Genomic DNA, 23108 nt, shown 5'->3' with positions numbered 1-23108 from the left:
CGTGGGAGCGTGGGAGGTCAGCTTCTCCCAGTCCTCTGCTGTAACTGCAACGGGATCGCCAGGGAAACAAGCTAAATTGCTGAAATCAGCCCTTTGGGCTAAACTTTCCTTTCATTTTCGGCAGGTTTTCAGCAATTTTCTCAGTGGTACAGTTGTGTTTACGCCCGGTGAAAATTTCCCCCTTAGTTTTTCAATGGTATTGCCCAAATCTCAAAATGCCTGCCGGGACCAAATGGCTGACGTACACCGCTAAGAAAATCGCCGAAGCGTAAATTTGGCCTCAATGGAAGCCCGTCCAGATCGCCGAGGGAACCACCCTGTAAAAGCCGCTTAAATAAGGCAGAAAGTGAGTACCCTGCAAAGAAAGGTAAGTTAAAGGTCCTTTATTTATTTATTTTAAATTGTAAAATGGCGCAAAGGTAAAAGTGTCTTGGGAATGTTTTTTAACTTTTTTTTAAGTGACCTTTTTTTTTTAAGTTATCCCCCATCTCTAGGCCCAACCGCAACCTCGGACTAAATTTTTTAAAATCACCCATTTTACTTAGTTTCCCCTTAACCGCTGAGAAAACCGCTGAGAATAATGGTGCAAGATCCATTTTCTCGCTGGGCGATTAATTTTAACTTAAAAGTGGACATTTTTGCCAGCGTTACTTACCAAACATTAGTGTTTTTTCTGGGCGGGCAATTGGGCGTTGAGGGGCTCTAGGGAAAGTATAGCCCTTTCTCTTAGGGGTCCTATTTCTCCCATTGGATTTACAACTGGAGACTGGGAGAATCCTCACAGGAGTTACAAGCTGAAATTCTACAGGGGTTCAACAAGGGTCTCACCGTAACTCTTGTGGAACCCCTGTAGAGTGGCAGCCCCATATACACCAGTGAAGTACCAAAGTATTTTAGTTGGATTCATCATTAGGGGAATTAGATATCACAGAACTGATCGCAGCCAGCATAATCCTTACACTGGAGATATGGCTCCAGTTGAGGTGGAGTGTAGATGTTTTTAGTATAAGGGGTGGTGCAGTGGTGTGGGGCGGACTGGTTGGGCTGGGTGCTCTTTGCCTTTCCGTCATTGTTCCTGGGTTTGTATGTAATCTTTAGGGCTGCTGACGAAGGGCCGTGCGGCTCTTTGTCGGCCGGAGACACGATGGGCCAGAATGGCCTCCTTCTGTGCTGCAAAGTTCTATGTTCCTATATATAGTTCATGGAACATATCTGCTCTGGAGAATCACTATCTGTATATTTATAGATGCAAGAACACTGCCTATGTTTTAAATTCCATATATGAGGCACAGATCCCTGCTAATTCTGCTCTGGAACCTGCTGCTACAACACTCAGTAAAGGATGACTCTTCCGCTGGTTTGGCCTCCCTCCCTACTTAGCACCTTCTACAGCGACATTGCTGAGGTTTGAACTTAACAGTGCAGGGTCTAAGGGCAGAAGCAATGTGCAACTGCACCACAACAATGTGATTTGATGCGCATCAGGTTACACCTGCCATAGGTCAGTTCTGCACAATAAATAACAAGGACAAAGAAACATTTTAAAATAAGTACCTGGTCAAGAATCAATTTCTGGGCTGAAAGATACATATCTATCTTCTCCTGCATGACAGCACTTTTTGAGATGCACACCACTTCTGACGGTCTTAAATCGGACAACTGAAGCATAGCTTTGGCAAGCAGCAGATGGGAAGTGGGTGAAATAAACTGTCTTGCATTCAGTAGGTCTACTATATTCTGTTTATGGAGTAAAGCATAGAAAACATAATTAATTTTAAAAAGTACAAAACGATACTAAAATGTAAAACTGGCCAGAACAAAAATTGGGAAATCTCAGTTTCCCCTGGGAAATAAGTGAACGCACTTTCCCCATTGCTCTATATTTCACCAGTTAGCACTCCTGGAGCAGAGCATGGGGGACTGGACACATACTGGAAATACCGACGCAAAGATCAGTGTGTCTAATTTGCAATCCACACAACTTTCTATCAATTGAAATGAATGGATGTAAAATCGTGAACTTGTAAAATGTACCCCAATAACAATATGGTGTATTCTGAAGGGTGATTTCCTGACATCTGACGCCTACACACAATATTATCTGAAGTAGATGGTGTTTGTCAGAAATGTTCAAGATGGCAGAGAAGCATTTTGAAATTGACCTCTGGAAGCACATTAATCTCTAGAATTAGATGTTTAATTACTCCAGCCACTATTTAAGAATGCCAGACAAACCATGAGGCCTGAGGTAAGGTGAAGGGTGAATGGATTAAGATGCAGGATCCCATATTGTGGCCGGCATCTATTAGATTTTAAAAGAGCGAACAATTGCTTGTTAATCATAGAAACATACAGCACAGAGTGGCCATTCGGCCCATTGTGCCTATGCCGACTCTTTGAAGAGCAATCCAATTGGTCCCACATCCCAGCTCTTGCCCAACAGCCCTGCAATTTTTTCCTTTTCAATATAAATCTAATTCCCTTTTGAAAGTTACTACTTAATCTGCTTCCACCATCCTTTCAGGCAATGCATTCAAGATTAAACAACTCTTTGCATAACATAAATTCACCTCATTTCTCTTCTGGTTGTATTGCCAATGAGCTCAAATCTGTGTCCTCTGATTACTGACCCACCTGCCAGAGGAACCAGCTTCTTCCCCCATCTATATCAAAACCCTTCACAATTTTGAACATGTATATTAAATCTCGCCTAACTTTCTTTGCCCTAAGGTAAACAATCCCAGTTTCTCTAGTCTCTCCAGATAATTGAAGTCCCTCATCCTTGCAACATTCTAGTGAATCTCCTATGCACCCTCTCCAAGGGCTTGAAATCCTTCCTAAAGAGTGGTGCTCACAAAAAATTGGACACAATACTCCAGCTCAGGCCTAACTAGTGATTTATAAAGGTTTAGCATAACTTCCTTGCTTTTGCACTCTATGGGGGTGAAATTGGATTGGGCCCTAAAACGGGCACGGGGAGCACAAAGCACGATCTGCCTGTCCCCGTTCAAAGTGGTGCAGGCAGCATGCAAAATGCATGTTGCCTGATCATTATAATGATTTGAGCATTGATCCCAGCGCCAAACATGCGGCTAGTTAGGTTAGCTGCTTCAACTAAAATTATCCCATCAGTTACAGCATTGACTCTGGACAGTGGGAAGGGGGGGATGTAAAAGGGCGGGTGTTGCATCGCCTACGCTTGCACGGAAAGATGCCGTGGGAAGGGGAAGGGTGCTGTGGGTGATTGTGGAGTGGACCAGGGTATGACGAAGGGAGTGGTCCCTTCGGAATGCTGAAAGGGGAGGGGAGGGGAAGATGTGTTTGGTGGTGGGATCATGCGGGAGGTGGCAGAATGGGAATGGAGCGGAGAATTAAAGTGAAATGGCGGAGGATGATCCGTTGATCATGGAGGCTGGTGGGGTGAAAGGTGAGGACAAGGGGAACCTTATAGTGGTTCTAGGAGGATGGGAAAGGGATGAGAGCAGAAGTGCCAACCACGGCAGAGGGGAATCCTCGGTTGTGGAAAAAGGAAGACCTATCAGAAGCACTAGTATGGAAGGTGGCATCATTAGAACAGATGTGACGGAGATGGAGAATCTGGGAGAATGGAATGAAGCCCTTACAGGAAGCGGGGTGGGAGGAAGTGTTGTTCGGGTAGCTGTGGGAGTCAGTGTGCTTACAGTGAATGTTTTCAATAGCCTATCCCCAGAAATGGAGACAGAGAAGTCGAGGAAGGGAAGAGTCGAAGATGGGCCATGTGAAGGTGAAGGAAGGGTGGAAATTGGAAGCAAAGTGAATGACATTTTCTAGTTCAGAGCGAGAGCAGGAATGGCACCGATACAGTCATCAATGTACCAGAAAAAGAGGTGAGGGAAGGGACTTGAGTAGGACTGGAACAAAGTAAGTGAGTGGGCAAAAATTTGGCAGATGGAGTTTAATGTTGGAAAGTGTGAGGTCATGCACTTTGGCAGAAAAAAATCAAAGAGCAAGTTATTATTTAAATGGAGAACGTTTGCAAAGTGCTGCAGTACAGCAGGACCTGGGGGGTACTTGTGCATGAAACACAAAAGGTTCTTGTGCAGGTACAGCAAGTGATCAGGAAGACCAATGGAATCTTGGCCTTTATTGCAAAGGGGATGGAGTATAAAAACACGGAAGTCTTGCTACAGTTATACAGGGTATTGGTGAGGCCACACCTGGAATACTGCGTGCAGTTTTGGTTTCCATATTTACGAAAGGATATACTTGCTTTGGAGCTAGTTCAGAGAAGGTTTACAAGGTTGATTCCGGAGATGAGAGGGTTGACTTATGAGGAAAGGTTGAGTAGGTTGGGCCTCTACTCATTGGAATTCAGAAGAATGAGAGGTGATCTTATCGAAACGTATAAGATTATGAGGGAGTTTGACAAGGTGGATGCAGAGAGGATGTTTCCACTGATAGCGGAGACTAGAACTAAAGGACATCATCTTAGAATAAAGGGCCCCCATTTAAAACTGAGATGAGGAAAAATTTCTTCTCTGAGGGTTGTGGATCTGTGGAATTCGCTGCCTCAGAGAGCTGTGGAAGCTGGGACATTGAATAAATTTAAGACAGAAATAGACAGTTTCTTAAACGATAAGGGAATAATGGGTTATGGAGAGCGGGCAGGGAAGTGGACCTGAGTCCATGATCGGATCAGCCATGATCGTATTAAATGGCGGAGCAGGCTCAAGGGACCATATGGCCTACTCCTGCTCCCATTTCCTATTTCTTATAAAGAATGTTCCACATAACCCACGAAAAGGCAGGCATAGCTAGGACCCATGCTGGTTCCCATAGCAACATAAGCAGACAGGCTTTTGGACTGATTTCACCGATTTCCAATTGAAGGAATATTCTGCCTGTTAAAGATTCTTGACTTTCATCCAAAATTTATGTAGTTTCATGTGTTGGCACTGGACCTCGCGCTCCGACGTCACTGTCAGAGGTAACTTCGGCAGAGAGAAAAACAGCAAAATGTGGCCTGAGGGAGGAAGGCCAACAGGGCTTTCAACAGGAGACCTTATCCACTCAGGGTATTCCGGCACCAGTTCCCCCACATCAATTTCACTGAGAAACAATGTGTTCGATGGTTGCACTTCATTCACAAGGGCATCGTCACTGAGCTCTGCCACCTCCTGCAACCAGACCTCAAGCCTTAAACCAGGGTGAGAACGGCTGTCTCAGTGGCAGTCAAGGTCATCATCGAGCTCAATTTCTACACCAGTGGATCGTTCCAGTGTGCAACAGGAGACATCTCCAACATCTCCCAGTTCGCCGCCATTGCTCCATCCGAGAGGTCACAGATGTTCTGTACTAAAGGAGAAGGGAATACATTTCCTGCCTCATGATCAGAGAGAAGCAGCTGGAGCGTGCATAAGGCTTTGCTAGGATAGCGGGCTTCCCCATGGTGCAAGGCGCCATTGATTGTACCCATGTCATTTTGCAGGTGCCACATAACAATCCTGAGGTATTCCGTAACCGCAAAGGCTCCCACTCACTGCGCAGTTGTTGTGGGTCCACACACGTTGAATCCGCACCGTCAATGTCCGGTATCCTGTCAGCGGTGACGATGCATTCACCTTTCGCCGGACCAGTGTGCCAGCTCTCTTCCAGCCACCACATGAACCTTGTGGCTGGCTGCTCGGAGACAAGGCCTATCTGCTCTCCACCTGGTTCATGACTTCCCTCCGCAACCCCAATACTCCTGCCCAGCACTCATATAATGAGAGGCATGCTGCCACCAGGAACATCATTGAGCAGACCATCAGCGTGCTCAAGCAACGTTCCGCTGCCTTGACCACTCTGGAGGAGTCCTTCAGTACTTGCCTGAGCAGGAGTCCCTTTTCGTCATCATTTGCTGCATGCTGCATAACTTGGCCATTATGAGGGCGCAGCCATTAGCACCAGGCATAGCTCCATCACCTCAGGAGGAAGAGGAGGAGGACAAGAATGAGGAGAAGGACAAGGGACAGCAGAAGCAACAACAACAGCGAATTAGGAGGCAGGCATTCAATCGGCTCATCAAACTTTGGTTCCAATGAATTCCAGCCCACTTCCCCGTTGCTCTGCACATCCCCGTTAACACATCAATTTCCCTTTTCATACCACATCCCCAAATCTGAAATGAGAGACAGCACCAAATATGCAACATTCCACTTAAAATTTATCTCATACCATTCACCACAATTATAAACAAAAATGAAATTTAAGAATCATCCTTGTGCAATACAGATTGAACCTCCCTTATCCGGAACCCTCGGGACCTGGCCTGTTCTGGATAAGGGATTTTTCTGGACGAGGGGTGGTCACGTTAAATTGGATGGTACAGGTACTGAGCAAGGGGATATCGGGGCTGGTTGGCTTGGTACTGGGAGTGCGGCAGAGAGATCATGGGGGTGGGGGGGGAGGGGAGGGGCAGTGGATCGCGGGGTCAGGCCAGCAATTGCGGGAGTCGGCAGCGAGGAAGGTCTTCAATTTGTTCATGTCGGAGTTCTGAGCATACGCCACCCGGTGGCTGGGAATGGTTCTGGACGAGGGGTAGTTCTGGATAAGGAAGGTTCAATCTGTACCTGATATGCTCTCTTGCTTTAGCTATTCTAGAGTTCCTTCTTAGTGTGTCCCCTGTGGCTGCAGCACGGTTGGTGGAAGGCCGCTGAGTGCATGGGCTAGAAACTACAGAAAGCTTTGCAGGACGCCTTCAACCAGCTCTTGGCCTGGAAGGCCCGGCAGTAGACTGCACCACCTCAGGCTGGGCGGCAGCAGTCTGGGCTGGCTGGATGACGGGCAGCGACAAGTGCAATGGCGGAGTGGCAGTGGTGGGTTCAGGAATGTTGTCATCTTGAGAAAGGTCAGCAGGTTTCTGCTCCGCTGACCCACTACCACTCCCCCGGGGCAGCACCTCAGCATCCCTCCAAATTTGCTGGAGCACGGATTGCGGCCTGCTGCGACACCGCAAGATCACCGATCGACAGTGGTGGACCCAGCAACGATGGCAGCAGTCAGGGCTTACGTGGCATCCAACTGAGACTGCATGAGAGCAGTCTGAGCTTCCATGCCAGAAACCATTGTCTGCATTACAGGACTAAGATGTTGCATTGCTTCCGCCTGTGCTGCAATGGAAGCTGCCACGTCGCCCTCGACACGTGTCATGAGGTCTGGATCCACACGGTCTCTCTGGGAGTCGACCATCGTCTGCAGACTGGAAATGATGAGTTCCATGGTGTGCGCAGAGCTCTCTGCAATGCTGGAGGTGGACTCTTCCACGCTCCTTAATACTTGCGACAGGCTCTCGGGCACCCTTGCCATTGCAGCTATCATGTCGGAGTGCATGGCCATCGCCCTTCTTGTGAACGCCTCCCCATCGAGGACCTCAGCTGAGTATCTGTGCAGCAGAACTCGTGTGCTAACTCTCCCTCCGGGGAGCTGGCTCCCGAGGTACCCTTTCCCCCTGGCCTTGCTGCAGCCTGCTAGGCCCTGGTGTATCACCCAGTGCAGACCCCTCTGCTAAGCTAACCTCTAACAACCACGTAGTGCCAGTCTCATGGTGGGGCCTGCAGGTGAGAGATGCAATGACGCAGTGCTTGTGTCCTCCTCTTCTCCATCGTCACTATCATGGCGGGGGGGGGGGGGCGGGCAGCGGGGGCTCGGTTACAGGCTGGACATCTGTAGGCTGATTATCTGAATGCATAAATGGGACAAGACTAGCATTAACATGAGGGCAGGGGGACAAATGGAGCAAGGAAGGCAGACAGTATCTGGAGCTGGAAAGTGATAAAGCCTTCTGGTGTGAGGGGGAAGAGGGATGAGAAAAGGAGAGGGGATAAAGATATCGTTGTTGCCCCCTGCAGGATCAACATCGCTGCCAACCATGGCACCCATCACCTGCGGGCCAATGAGCCGCATCACTCGCTCCTCCAGGTTGGATAGCTGCTGGAACTGAGGTTCACCCCACCAGTCCTCTGCTGCTCCCTCCGATTGTGTGCCATCTTGGCCTACAAAAGAAAGGAACTTGTGTAAGTAAGAGTCCAGCTATGTGTGTGGGAGATATGCCTGCCGTCGTTGAATAACTGTGAATATAAGCAAGGTGTGAGATGAGGATATGAGTAGTTGCACATGTTTGTTGGTTGAGTGGTGGGGGAGTGGTGGTTTGCTCAGTGTGCACAGACAGAGGTTCAGAGGCTGGTATGTAGGAGGTATGGAAGCATGTACTCACCCAACTGAGGTTGTTGAATTTCTTCTGGCAATGTGTGACAGTTCGTTGAACTAGAGTGCTGGCCGACACCTCCTCTGCCATTTCCCTCTACATGGCCCTCAAGAGCTGGGGCAATGGCCTCCTTCCAGTTGCCGGGAAGAGCGTTTTCCTCCTTTGTTCAACTGCCCCCACCAATGATTCCAATGACACGTCATTAAAACGATGAGCTCGCTCCCTTCCAGCTGGATTAGCAGCAGCCAGTTCTTCCAGTTTCTCTCAGGTCTCCATCAAATGCAGCACTGTGAAAATGAGCAGCTGCAGCTTGATATATCCTCCCCTTTAAGAGCTGGAATGAACCAGTGTGAAGGATTGAAAGATAATTGCTGAATGCAAGTCACCTGAAATTGGGTAGCGCTCTGGTGTTAGTGCCCCTGCAGTGCCCCAGAGGTCATTAGTGCTTGATTTACTGCCCTCTTCCTTCCTGGGGTGCTAATGCCCAATTTAGAAGATTCGCTTGTGCCTGGCGCTAAATTTTCAAAATTTAAAAAGTTAGTGCCCCAAATTGGGCGCTACTGAATTTCTTGCCCTAAGGGAATGTACAAGGGTGATTAATTGACAGAGGAATGCTAAGGTGAGGTAGTGGTGAGCAATGGGGATCTGGGGTTTCATTCAGGGGAACCAGATTCTGATGAGGCGCTCACAGACAGTCCATCTGGAATGGGATTCTGCTGTCTGCCTCTTCCCTTCCTCTTCCATGCTCCTCTTCCTCCGCCGAGATGGTCGTGGAACCCGTGGTGGCAAGGGCTGCGCCCTCAAATTGTGGAAGACGCAGCAGACCACCATGAAAGCAGCATAACTGTCTCTGCAAGATCCTGCAAATCCCCGAGGAGGACAGACGCACCAACGTTAGCATCCTCGATCAGGCCATGGCGAAGCCCAATATCCTGGCAAAGCCACATACACACTCCACCTGCTTCTCTTTGTAGTACAGAACATCTGTGGTGCAGGCGCCATCGACTGCACACACATGGTTTTGCGTACCACAACTGTAAAGGTTACCTCTCATTTAATGTGCAGTTGGTGTGTGACTACGCCCAGCACATAATGATGGTGAATGTCCGGTATCCTGGCAGCAGTCATGATGCCTTTATCCTGCACCAGTCCGGTGTACCAGCAATCTTTCAGCCAGTGATGGGCGACGAATTGGGAGATGTTAGCTATGTCTCCTGCTCCAGAATGGAAGGATCTGGTGGTGAAACAACTGAGGGCCACGGTGACCTTGAGGGCACTTGGCAATGCCGTCATCGCCCTGCTCTGAGGCTGCAAGTCTGGTACCAGGAGGGGGCAGAGTTCTGTGACCACTCCTTGGTGAAGTGGAGACTCCAAATACACTGCTCCTGGCCTAAGAGCAGCGTGCGGCGGCCCGGCCCGGAAATCGGCGCGGTCCCAGCATGTAAGACCTTCAGCAGGCCGGGGCCATTGGAGGGAGCAGCATGCGGCGGCATACCACTGCAGGACAACGGCTACGAAGCCAGGTCGCTGATTGCAGTGTGGGCAGACACAGCAGGAGGGGTGAAGGAGTGGCAAGAGTCCATAGAGAAAAGTGACCGGGGCCCAGGAGAGGCGTGAATCTGGGGCCCAGAAGAGATGAGGGCCCGGGCAGCCCACACTGCGATACGTGTACGTGCTCGGGCTGTGCAGCAGAGCTGGTCTCCAGTTAGTCTTGGGTAATCCTTGCCACTGGCCCAAGACCTAGCTCTGTCAGGCCACCACATGTTAAAAAAATCCAAGCACAGGTATCTTCCACCCTTCATGATGTAGTTCAGGATCTGGAATATTAGGTCCTTCATTGAAACACCTGTGAACTCATCCTTTTTTGGCATAGAAGAAAGTCATCCTCATTTCGAGGGACTGCATAAGGCCTCCTGCCGAGAGCCTCCCTGCCCCTCCTCTGCCTCCCTCTGCGAGCAGCATGTCCTCTTCTTTGCTCCATATCCCTGTCATGCTCCAGCGAGAAGGGGATCGCAAGTAGAGCTCCCATGACTGGGAGCAAGTGGTCTGGGCAGAATCCTTGAAATCAGAAGCAAGGCCTTCTTCACTTGTAGCATCATACACTGTCACCTCACCCACTTTAAATAACTGTGGAAAGCTCCAAATAGTTGCACAAACTTACAGAGCCAGTAGAAATCAAAAAAAGAGTCACCTGCAAGTTGCTGATGATCCCTTTAAATACTTCTGGTTTGGGGGGGGATCCCTCATGTAGCTGAATGCGTGTTTTGGAGAGGACGTACAGTCGAGCAGCAACATCCAAAATAGCAGGTCGTGCGTCCAATCAGCGTTGCACATCGACTGACATCAAAATCTGTCTCATTAACATTTTTGTGGCGAACGCAGACAATGGCCGCGCTGCTGACTAGCCCAAAATGACGGCCGTCTCGGGCCATGCCAGAAGTGGGCAGAAGCGAGGCGGACGCCTTTTTTATGCTGAAACAGGCCTTAACAGCTGGCGCTAAAGTACTGAATTACATGGCCCATGCCTCTATTTATAAAGCCAAGAATCCAATATGTTTTTTTTAAACAGCTTTTTCAATACAACTCCCACTATGACATTAATGATTTTTCAAGGTAGTTTCCCACTGGAACAGATGAAAAAAATCAGGGAACACTCCCAGAATGGATACAGATGCTATGGTCGACGACACTCTGGGGTAGATTTTGATTTTGTGTGATAGTGTACATAGAATTTACAGCACAGAAACAGACCATTCGGCCCAATGCTCCCTGCAGAATGGCCGTTCACTTGCGAACAAGGCCTTTGACATCCATGAGCTTACCGTGCATCAACGTCACGGCCTTGGCAGAAACCTGGCTGAGGGATGATGACACCTTCCCCCTAAATGAAGCCTCACTGCCTGGTTATATCTTGCCCTGCCCAGACTGCAGTGGTGGCAGTGTGACTCTTATCACCAAATTACACCTTGGTCTGTTGTCATACTCCTCTGGCACTTTCTCCTCCTTTGAGCATCTCACCTTGTTCCATCCCCTCACCTCTCATTTAAATCCTTCTTCTCTATCGCCCACCCGAGTACCATAAACATTTTCTCACTGAGATATCTTCACTGCTTTCCTCCCTCAGCCTCTCGACCAAGCAAATTCTCATCCTTGGTGATTTCAACTTCTATCTCAATTCATCATGCTCTCTCCCCTTTGAGTTACTGCCCTCCTATCCTCCCTTAATCTCTCCCTTCATATAAACTTCCCAAACCATGTTCGCCCCCTTGACCTTGCCAACTCACGTGGCCTTGTTAATCCCATCGTGTCAATCACAGATAAGGTCATCTCTGATCACTTCTTCGTATCATTCTCCATCCCCATCTCCCTTCCCACTCCCACCCTGGAAAAAACTCTCTCCCAATTTACTTACAATTACATTTTCAAAATCCCAACTGTTTAGCCTTTTTCCCACCTTCACCATGACATTTCTGCAGCTACCAATCTGCTCAACCACACCCTCACCTCCACCTTTCAGGCCCTAGTCCCCATTAAAATCATTACTCTTACTCACCCTGGCAATGCCCTCATCTCCGCTCCCTTTAGTCCAAGGGACACAGACTATGGTGGACAACTGGTAAAGTACTATCGGATCCTGCTCTCATCTGCCAAAACTGCTTACTATTCCAAAATCATCCTGGAATGCAATCTTCTTTTCTCTACTGCAAGCCGTCTTCTTAAACCCCTCTCCCCCGTTTACTCCAACCTTACCTCCAACAACAAGTGCATGGACTCCTTTGTCACTAAGATTGAGACCATCTGATCAGCTGCCTCTGCCACTTCTCTCCCTTCCCTTAGCCCACCGGGCCAAACTTCCTCTAAGGTTCCACCCTGCTCTAGCCCTGAATTCACATATTCTCTTCTCTTCTATCTCCCCTCAGGCCTTCTCTGATCTCGTCATGCCCTTGAGACCCGCCTCCTGCTCCCTCTACCCTATTCCCACTAAACTACTGACCACCCAACTTCCCTTCGTGGCTCCCATGTTAGCTGACATTGTTAAGAGGTCTCTCTTCTCAGGTACTGATCCTCTCTCCTTCAAATCTTCCAACATCACTTCCTCTAAAAAAACAACCCTGACCCCATCCATCCTTGCAAACTACCACCCCATCTCTAACCTCCCTTTCCTCTCAAAAGTCTTTGCCTCCCAAGTACATGTCCATTTTTCCTGGAACTCCATGTTTGAATCCCTCCAATCAGGATTCTGCCTCGTCACATACCGAAACGGCTCTTATCAAAGTCACAAATCACATCCTAAGTGACTAACACAGGTAAACTTCCTTCGTCATCCTTCTCGACCTGTCTGCAGCCTTTGACACGGTTAACACAGCATCCTCCTCCAACGCCTCTCCAAGATCGTACAGCTAGTTGGGACTGCACTCGCCTGGTTCCATTCTTATCTATCCAGTCATAGTCAGAAAATCACCTGCAATGGCTTCTCTTCCTGCTCCCGCTCCATTATCTCTGGTGCCCCCAAGAATCTATCATTGGCCCTCTCCTATTTCTCATCTACATGCTGCCCCTCGCCGATATCATCCAAAAACACTGCGTCAGTTTCCATATGTACACTGACGACACCCAGCTCTATCTCACCACCACCTATCTTGTCTGCTCCAGTCTCTAAATTTTCACGCTGCTTGTCTGATATCCAGTATTGGATGAGCAGAAATTTCCTCCAACTAAATATTGGGAAGACCAAAGCCACATGTCTTCGGTCCCTGCTACAAACTCCGTTCCCTAGCCATCAACTCCATCCCTCTCCCTGGCAACTGTTTGAGGTTGAGCCAGACCATTCGCAATCTTATCATTTGTTGTATCATATAGCACAGGGATGAGCTGAGACTCATCCAATGCTGAATTGACATTATCAAGGCTAAGAACTGGAGCGGAGCCAGGCACATTCACAGGCCTAAAAGAACTGGGATGATTAAGGTGCAACAAGGAATATCAAACAGACTTTGGAGCAGGGACCATAAGACACAAAAAGCATTGCCAGAAACTTTATCTTCAGAAATAGCTCCCAAAAGGGATCCCTTGCTTTCTCTAGTCAGAGAGGCTCCAATGGAAGCCAAAAAAATTGTTAAAAATCTTTTCTTCAGCCTATTTATGCCTTGGAAGAGATTCAGGCAGAATGGCAAATGCTGCCCCACCTTAGAGGACCATTTCATGTTGGGCCAGGACAGGCGCCATTGATGATTATGGTGCCCACCAGGGATATGCAAATAACCTTGCTCCCAGGCAAAGATGGGCAGAAATCATGGGCTGGTGCACTTGTGCCGATGGAGCAGGGCCCCTGGAATTTCCAGGCCATTACTTTTTCTCTATACACTCACCTAATTAAAGGAGGAAAATGACAGCCAAAAAATAAGAAATTGTATTTTTAATTTTGCAGTAATCGCTATCCATTAATGGTACACTTGAAAGGGAAATTGAGGGATTTGTTTGGTACTCTTGTTACTTCTGATTCTAACACATATGTGCTTTGAAAAGTGTCAGCCATGGCTCAGTGGCAGCACTTTGCCTCTGAGTCAGAAGGTCATGGGTTCAAGCCCCATTCCAGAGATTGAGCACATAATCCAGGCTGACACTTCAGTGCAGTAGAGGGAGCCCTGTACTGTCAAAGGTGCTGTCTTCGATGAGACGTTCAACTGAGTCCGCCCATAAAACATGAAAGTAAAATATCCCATAACACTATTCAAAAAAGATTAGGGGAGTTCTCCCCAATGTCCTGGCCAATATCCAACCCTTAACCAACATCACTAAAACACATTATCTGGTCATTATCTCATTGCTGTTTGTGGGACCTTGCTGTGTGCACATTTGCTGCCGTGTTTCCTCAGATCCCTACATATTGGCTGGGAAAAGTTTTGGAACATCCTGAAGTCATGAAAGGTGCAATTCCTTTTCCTTTCCTTAGAAAACAAGGAATGAATATATTATGGTCCTCCGACTGAGTTAACTACCTTCATCCCAAATGGGTATGTGTTTGCTATTGTCAACTTTATGATCTCAAGCAAGCAGGGAATAAAAATCACAAAATTCCTTATCTAAATTCTAGGTGAGATCCTTACCTGCAAAAATGTTGTGATGCGATTCTTAATACGTCCCAGTCGTAAATCGAGCAGAACAGCCTGCAGCATAAACTCAGTTTGTGACTCGACATCACGATAGGCCTTTGCTTCTTCTATCCCTTCTTCACAGAGCCGAGAGGTTTCCAGAAAATCTTCTTCCTCTAATTTTTACAAAAAAGTCATGTTTTTACAAGGCAAAAAACTTGTTTTTCTATTTCCTATTTCCACTTTTTTTCCAAACTTCCATCTTAAAGCTTTCAACAGCCAGAACTGATAACTTAACCGACAACTCACCAGGTTAAAGGTTATTGCTGTGCGACGCTAACAGGTTTGAAAGATTTTCAAAAACTACGCATAATCATTAATAACATGAAATGTGAGGAAAGTAGAAAAAAAATCACAACAATCTCTTGCTACTGATAACTGACTTGTTGGTATAGTATAAACTTTGTCAGATTTTTAGAACATTCTTCTCTCTTACAATTATCTCCCCTTCATTCTTCAAAGAACTGATGGAGGTGTAGTCCTGTTCCATGAAAGAAGTTGCCTTTTGGTGCCAAAATCATATAGCAATACATCTCCTTCAACCTAGATAAACTAGCCTGCTCAACTGTGGGGAGCATCACAGCTGAGCTGATTCTGCCCTCTCCTGATATCCACATAGGTGGCCTTTCAGGCAAGAATTACTTGATCATGATCAGGTGAAGAATCGCTGGTGGCCTTCCCTCTTACCAAGCCTAAGGGTACTGAGGCCAATTGTAGGAAGCAGAGAGTACCGGGTGCTCCAGTCCACTCTACTCACTGACTTGATTTTTAAACCTTTCCAAGTTAAACCTTTTAAAGTCCATTCAGGCAGGCACAATAGTGCCACTTTACGCACACTCTGGATTAAAATTGAAGCACCAGTGAGTGGAAATCTGATAACGGAATCCTTTGGCAGCAGCAGCTTGGGATGCAGCCATTGGAGATATCAAAGGCCTTCTGTAAATTTGGAGTTTCATGCCTCGGTAGGTCTGGATCCTACTGTAGCATAGTAAAAGTTGTTGTGAGTGTCCCGAAGCTGAATTTACTGGCTAACCTCTGAAAACGTACAAGGGGATTGTGATAAGCCTGTTGCTTTACATGATTACTGCATTCGGGCAGCACTATCCGCACTTTGCATTGGCTGCACACATCAGGATATTGCGAGTGGCTAGCGCTACTTTAAGGCAGCCAGCAGCTCTTAAAGGGGAGGTGCACTGTGGCTGCAAGAAGTGGTGGTAATCATTTGAAAAATGAATACAAATGCAAAATACTACAGATGCTGGATATCTGAAATAAAAACAGAAAATGCTAGAAATACTCAGCAGGTCAGGCAGCATCTGTGGAGTGAGAAAGAGTTAACGTTTCAAGTCGATGATCTTTTATCAGAATTAGAAAAGGTTAGAGATATGACAGGTTTTAAGCAAATATAAGGGCAGGGAAAGTGGGAGGGGGGGAGGGAAAGAACAAAAGGGAAGGTCTGAGATAGGGTGGAAGACAGGAGAGATTAAATGCCAAAACGATTGATGGTGCAAGGCAAAAGGAGATGGTAATGTGGCAAGTAAAGAAACAAAAGATAGGTCTCGAGGAGGTGTAAATGAGAATAGCAAAATCATTACCATCAGCTGATGTCTGGAAAAAATGGGGGCAATGATTATGATCTGAAATTGTTGAACTCAATGTTGAGTCCAGAAGGCTGTAATATGCTGTTCCTGAGCTTACGTTGGAGGCCAAGTCACTGAATATATTTAAGAGGGGGATAGATAGATTTCTCGAAACAAAAGGCATCAAGGAGTATGGGGAAAACATGGGAATATGGTGTTGAGATAGAGGATCAGCCATGATCATATTGAATGGCGGTACAGGCTCGAAGGGCCGAATGGCCTACTACTGCTCCTGTTTTCTATGTTTCTATGTTTCATTGAAACAGTATATGTGGCTGAGGACAGAGAGGTCAGAGTGGGAGTGGGCCGGAGAATTAAAATTACAGGCGACCGGAAGCTCGTGGTCACGCTTATGGACTGAACAAAGGTGTTCCACAAATTGATTACCCAGTATGCATTTAGTCTCCCCAATGTAGAGGAGATTCCATCGTGAGCAGTGAGTTCAATATATTAAAGTGTAAGAAGTACGTAAATAACTGCTTCACCTGAAAGGAATGTTTGTGGCCGTGGACGGTGAGAAAGGAGGAGGTAAAAGGGCAGGTGTTGCATTTCCTGCGCTTGCACGGGAAGGTGCCGTGGGAAGGGCAGGAGGTGTTGAGGGTGATTTAAGAGTGGACCAGGGTGTCACGGAGGGAACGGTCCCTTTGGAATGATGAAAGGGGACGGGAAGATGTGTTCGGTGGTGGCATCACGCTGGAGATGGCGGAAATGGTGGAAGATGATCTGTCGAATGTGGAGGCTGGTGCGATGGAAGGTGAGGATAAGGAGAACCGTCTCATGGTTCTGGGAGGGAGGGGAAAGGTCCTTTAATTCCCCCTGCTTTCCTGTGGGGAAGTACCTGTCCCTCGTTTGACACTTCCTTACAGGTGGCATGAATGAGATCAGGAACAAGATAAATGTCGTTGAGGAAAGCATTTCAGCCATCTTTGGTCATCAATCCAGATCGAAAAATCAAACCATCCAGCTGACTCTTAAATGACTAGATTTTTGCTCTTGCTATCCTACCCAGAAATCTATTGATCCCTCTGCAGAAAAACCTCCTTTCATCAGTCCAAAATTGGCCCTACACGAGTCTGATCCTCTTGTCCTGATGTCACAATTTACCTCTTCGATATCATTGACTATCTTACATACTTTTATATTGTCACCTTTTGGTTATCACCTCAAAGGAGAAACTCCCAGGTTTCTCCATTCTTTTCTCAATTAAGGGCCACCGATACTAGAGAGCAGCCTATTCTCCTCGTTTCCCACATTACAACAGCGGCTACACTTCAAAAAGAAAGTACTTCATTTTCTGTAAAGCGCTTTGAAATGTCTGGTGGTCATGTGTAATGTATGTATGCCTGGGTTTACCTGCCACCAGGGGGAGCGACCGTCGGAGGTCATTGGGCCACAGACACACACGTCCAGCCCTTGTATATAAAAAAAGCCTCCATGTTTAATCCTCACTTTGAGAGCTAATAAAGTAGAGTCAGGTCGCACCAGATTGAGTTCACGGTACTAAGCCTATTGAGTTATTGCATATGCAACATTTGGCGACGAGACACAATACAAATTTTCACACACACACACAAAAAAAAATGAGCATCGTTGGAATCCTGGAGCGATTCGTGGAGGGAGAAGACTGGGAGGATTTTACAGATCGCCTCGACCAGTACTTCGTGGCCAACAAGATGGATGAAGACGCTGATGCAGTTAGGCGCAGGGCAGTTTTCCTCACGGTTTGTGGTCCAAAAATCTATGGCCTCATAAAGAACCTGCTGTCACCTGTACATCCAACGGAAAAGACCTATGAGGAATTGTGTGCTGTGATTCGGGACTGTTGTGTCCTTAGATGCTCTAGTAATGACTCCATGAGGCAATGTGTTGTACTTGATCTGTAGTAACCTTGGTCCATTATTTGTTAACTCCAGGATCACACCTGGTGGCCTGCCTTTTATACTAGGCCAGGCACACCTGTACAGGTAACCTACAAGTCTCCCACTGCTGTGCCCTCTGGCGGCACCCCTTTTGATAGTACCAACAGTAGCCATGTAGGATACATGACATCACTTTCCCCTGAGCCTTTAGTGCAAATCGCCTCTGTATTGACTGTGCTCTGGGCTTAGCGCTATGTGGGCTCTATCTGGTTGACCCTTGGCAGGTCATTTCAATCTTGGGTGAGTGGTTGGTGCAGTAGAGTGCTGGTGGTTGCTGTTTGTGTATGTCCCTGACCACTCCATTCTCCCCCCCGCACATATAGATTATGCCGGAGGCTGATAGCATTCATATACATTCAAGATCAGGAAAACAGTTTGCATTACATTTGTGGTTCCATTGTGAGACAAGTACGTTAGACTGGTGAGATACACTATCGATGTGGTGACCGGTGCGTGAGGACAAGCTAGTTCCAGAGCTGCTGGATTGTGTCCCTGCAGTCTGGTGGTGGCTCAGTGCCTGGTGCTAGTAGTGGGAGCCCGGATGGCTCGAGTTGCCTGCTCTTAGGGCTGTTGCAGTGGTCCCTAGCGTCGGGCCGGTTCACAGATGCCTGTGACCTCCCTGTCCTTTCTTTGTGCCCTGGGTCGCTGCTGCTCCCTGAGGAGTGCACAGGGGACTACTGACTTGCTGGCCTGGGCGTTGTTTGGTTTGGGATTCTGGCTGGTCCCGGTCCCCTTTGGGGGAACTGTGGCGGGTGACCTTTCGTTTACGGGTATGGCTTGGATGGCGATGGAGTCTGGGGACTGTGCCTTAGCACAGTCTGCTCTTTCAGGTTCGTGGCAGTTGGTGCCATCGGGCGCCTGAGAGGTAGAGCCGATCAGGGGCAGGGTATCGATACCGGTGCCGTTGCCCTGTTGAGGTCGCTTGCTCTGCAGCTCGTGTGCGTTGGCTGCTTGTGGCCACACTCCATGTTGCATGACTCTGGGATGCAGGCTACAGCATTGGGTAGCTCGCTGGACCTGTGTGCTCCAGATGGATGTCTGCATTGGCTGCATGCAGTTGAAATCCTGCATCACCCAACCTTTCATTACTTATGATGGACACTCTGTGGGTCCGATCGCGATCACGCGACTTTTCCTCGCTGGTTGCATGTGCACAATTCAGATCATCAATCACACATTTTATATAATCACACGACTTTTCCTCGCTGGTTGCATGTACACCATTCAGATTATCAATGACACATTTTACATGATCGCGCAACTTTTCCTTGCTCCTTGCATGTACACAACTCTGATCATCACTTACACATTTTACATGATTAATTACACATTTTGTCTCTGACTTACAGTTACTATTACATTGCTTAAGTGTATGGAACTGTCCCTTTAATTGTGGTGGGTTGCAGGCCTCCTTTAAGAGAGCCTTGCTTGCTTTACTCCAATCCTCTTCTCCGTTTGGTGCCAAGTGTTGCTCTATCAGCGCTGCATCTCGTAGTCGGCCTGTGGCCACCTTTTTCTTCAGCGCCTCACCTCGTGGTTTGGGCACCATCTTTCCTCCATCCACGATGTCGACTGCGGTGATCCTCTTCTCCCTGGGTTCTGCCTCCGAAGCTAGGAAATCGCCTCTGGATCCGATTTTTTCCCTCCGGAATCCTGCCATTGGAGCCCGGAAGGTGCGTTTGGGTCGTCTCGGCTGGATCATCTCCACGCAGCCGTGCTGAGCGGTCTGTGCCTCGGGTGTTGTGCTGGTCTGCTCTCTGGTGCTGGGTCCACCCTCAGGTGAGGGCTTGCTTTGCCTCTGAGCGCAGAGAACATCAATTGCTGGAGGGGTGAAGTCTTCCCACTTCAAATGGATCTTCTCCATCCACCTTCTGCCGAGCAGCATTAGTCCATCACCTGCAACAATCCACAGAGGTAACTTGTGCACCACGCTATCATGAAGTACACGCTATCATGAAGTACCTTTACATCCACACTACCGATGACTGGGATGATTTCATCGTTGTAGGTGCGCAGCTTTGCCTGAACCGGGACCAACTTGGGTTGTTCAGCTTGATTGTCTCATAGCCTCTCAAAGGCTCGCTCCCGTGTCCACTTCCATGAAGACTGGAATGCCATCTATCTCGACTTCCATCTTCAGCGGGGAACACTTGGTGGTGCAGGTAAACATGCTATGTACCTCCCCGTGGGACTGGGCTGTCTCTCTACCTATCGATTCATAATCCGCACTGGATTCCTGGCCATCTGCAGACTCTTCATCGACACAGTGAGTCATATTTCTCTTACACATTTGCTGGAGGTGGCCCTTTGTGCTGCAGCCTTTGCATACATAGTCTTTAAGGGGCACTGGTGAGCCCTGTGATTCCCACTGCAACGCCAGCATGGTGCTACTTGATTAGCCCCGCTCGGCGGTCTCTGAGTTAAGGGACTTTTTAGGCCTGTTGTCTCTTCCCTGAGAGGGTTCGCGCTCTACAATCCAGCCTCTAAATGGCGCCACTCTGTGCACAGTACCTGCCGGGTTTGAGTCCTGAGGGTGAGTCATCTGCCTCGAGTCGTAGGTCGAGGTCACAGAGATGGCCTTCTGCAGTGTGACTGTGGTACCGCCGACAGTAGCTTATGAAGAAGGCCCTCATGGCCAATTCCAATGACAAAAATGACCTGTAGTACTTCGTTGAGGTGGGTGCTGAACTCGCACGGTGCCGTCAGCCTCCTGAGGTCTGCGGCATACTTCACGATTTCCTGGCCTTCGGGCCATCGGTGGGTATAGAACCGGTGTCCGGCTGTGAGGATGCTCTCCTTGGGCTTGAGTTGCTCATGGGTCAGGGTTATGAGTTCCTTGCACGTCTTGGTCGTTGTCGTCGCTGGTGCCAGCAAGTCCCTGACGAGGCCATAGACAGTGGGCCCACAACTGGTTAGCAAGATAGATTGGCACTTATCAGCCAGCGTGGCCAGGTCATCTCCTGCCAGGTCGTTTGCTGTGAAGAAATGTTCGAGCCTCTCCACAAAGGCGTCCCAATTATCACCATCAGCGAACTGCTGCAACATACCAAGGGTAGCCATTTTCGAGTGAAAGTTCGTAATCTCGTCACCAATAGTTGTGTCCTTAGATGCTCTAGTAATGACTCCACGAGGCAATGTGTGGTACTTAAACTGTAGTGACTTTAGTCCTTTATTTGTTAACTCCAGAGTGAGCATCATACCTGATGATCTATCTTTTATACTAGGCCAGGCACACCTTTACAGGTAACCGACAAGTCTCCCACTGCTGTGCCCCTTGTGATAGTACCAACAGTAGCCATGTAGGATACATGACAGGACCATCTCAAATCTAAAGAAGACATCATGATCTTGCAATATCGCTTTTAAAAACATATTCGTTCTGAGGGCCAGGACGTGCCGGTATTTGTTGCCGACCTGCGACGTCTCGCTGGGCCGTTTAAGTATGGAACCGCCTTGGAAGACATGCTGCGTGACGTCTTTGTAACAGGCATAAATCACAAGGTGATCCTGCGGAAGCTGCTGGCTGCGGAGACGCTGGATCTGAGCAGGGCCATCACGATTGCCCAGGCTTGCCTGGCTTGCCTGACCAAGGTTGATAGTACAAAGCAGATATTTACAATATACATTAATGATTTGGACGAAGGAATTGAATGTAATATCTCCAAGTTTGCAGATGACACTAAGCTGGGTGGCAGTGTGAGCTGTGAGGAAAATGCTAAGAGGCTGCAGGGTGCCTTCCACAGGTTAGGTGAGTGGGCAAATGCATAGCAGATGCAGTATAATGTAGATAAATGTGAGATTATCCACTTTGGTGGCAAATACAGTGAGGTGGAGTATTATCTGAATGATGACAGAATAGGAAAAGGGGAGGTGCAACGAGACCTGGGTGTCATGGTACATCAATCATTGAAAGTTGGCATGCAGGTACAGCAGGTGGTGAAGAAGGCAAATGGCATGTTGGCCTTCATAGCTAGAGGATTTGAGTATAGGAGCAGAGAGGTCTTACTGCAGTTGTACAGGGCCTTGGTGAGGCCACATCTTGAATATTGTGTACAGTTTGGTTTCCTAATCTGAGGAAGGACATTCTTGCTATTGAGGGAGTACAGCGAAGGTTCACTAGACTGATTCCCGGGATGGCAGGACTGACATATGAAGAAAGACTGGATCGACTAGGCTTATATTCACTGGAATTTAGAAGAATGAGAGGGGATCTCATAGAAACATATAAAATTCTGATGGGATTGAACAGGTTAGATGCAACAACAATGTTCCCGTTGTTGGGGAAGTCCAGAACCAGGGGTCACAGTCTAAGGATAAGGGGTAAGCCATTTAGGACCGAGCTGAGGAGAAACTTCTTCACTCAGAGAATTGTGAACCTGTGGAATTCTCTACCACAGAAAGTTGTTGAGGACAGTTCGTTAGATATATTCAAAAGGGAGCCAGATGTGGCCCTTACGGCTAAAGGGATCAAGGGGTATGGAGAGAAAGCAGGAATGGGGTACTGAAGTTGCATGATCAGCAATGATCATATTGAATGGTGATGCAGGCTCGAAGTGCCGAATGACCTACTCCTGCACCTATTTTTCTATGTTTCTATATCCTCGCAGAGTCGAAACTCCATGGCAAGTACTGTGCACCAGATTGTGTCGTCGGTTGGCAGAGCTGCACCTGGCGGACCCTACCCGACTGTGTTTGCGAAACCTGTAGCTGTTCGAAGTCCGCCATTGGGCACGAATCCTGTTGTGTATGGAGAAAGAGTCAGACTGAATACTGTGAGCTCAAAGTAAAGTGTGACCATAGTATTTTATTGCAGGTCTCCAGAATGTCTCTCCAACCTGTGAAGCCTCCATAAATACCTGTGCTTCCCAAGGGATTATGGGATCCCTTGGGACTCCAGGGTATGAGCTCTCTGGTGGCTGTACAGAGTAAATACAAGTCCACATATATAACAACACTGCCCCCACCCCCCGCCAAAGTCAATAGTGTAACTATTTACAATGTGAGTCGATCTGGGGCCCTTCTTGCCCTGGTTGATCGTCTCGGTGTGAAAGCTGGTGTTGTTGAATCATTTGTTGGGCCCTCACTGGGCTGCTGTGCAGCTGGCCTTGCTGGGTTGCCTGGTGTGTTGGGCCCTGCAGAGCTGCTGTGGATGATGGGTTCTGCTTTGTGGTCA

The 23108-nt window shown here is 48.0% G+C and overlaps 1 protein-coding gene across 9 annotated transcripts in view; it reads right to left on the bottom strand.

The window, feature by feature from the left end:
• cfap54 (cilia and flagella associated protein 54) overlaps nt 1-23108 on the bottom strand; it is a 724932-nt gene that overhangs the window by 118129 nt on the left and 583695 nt on the right. For all 9 annotated transcript variants that reach the window (XM_070897703.1, XM_070897704.1, XM_070897705.1 and 6 more), the window contains 2 exons: nt 14332-14492; nt 1555-1737 (listed from right to left, as the gene is read on the bottom strand). In XM_070897703.1, the coding sequence (XP_070753804.1) occupies nt 1555-1737; nt 14332-14492 (344 nt within the window). The remainder of the gene's footprint in view (nt 1-1554; nt 1738-14331; nt 14493-23108) is intronic.

This window comes from Pristiophorus japonicus, chromosome 13 (genome assembly GCF_044704955.1).
Source record: "Pristiophorus japonicus isolate sPriJap1 chromosome 13, sPriJap1.hap1, whole genome shotgun sequence".
Taxonomy (NCBI): domain Eukaryota; kingdom Metazoa; phylum Chordata; class Chondrichthyes; family Pristiophoridae; genus Pristiophorus; species Pristiophorus japonicus.
This window is presented reverse-complemented; position numbering and strand designations above follow the sequence as displayed.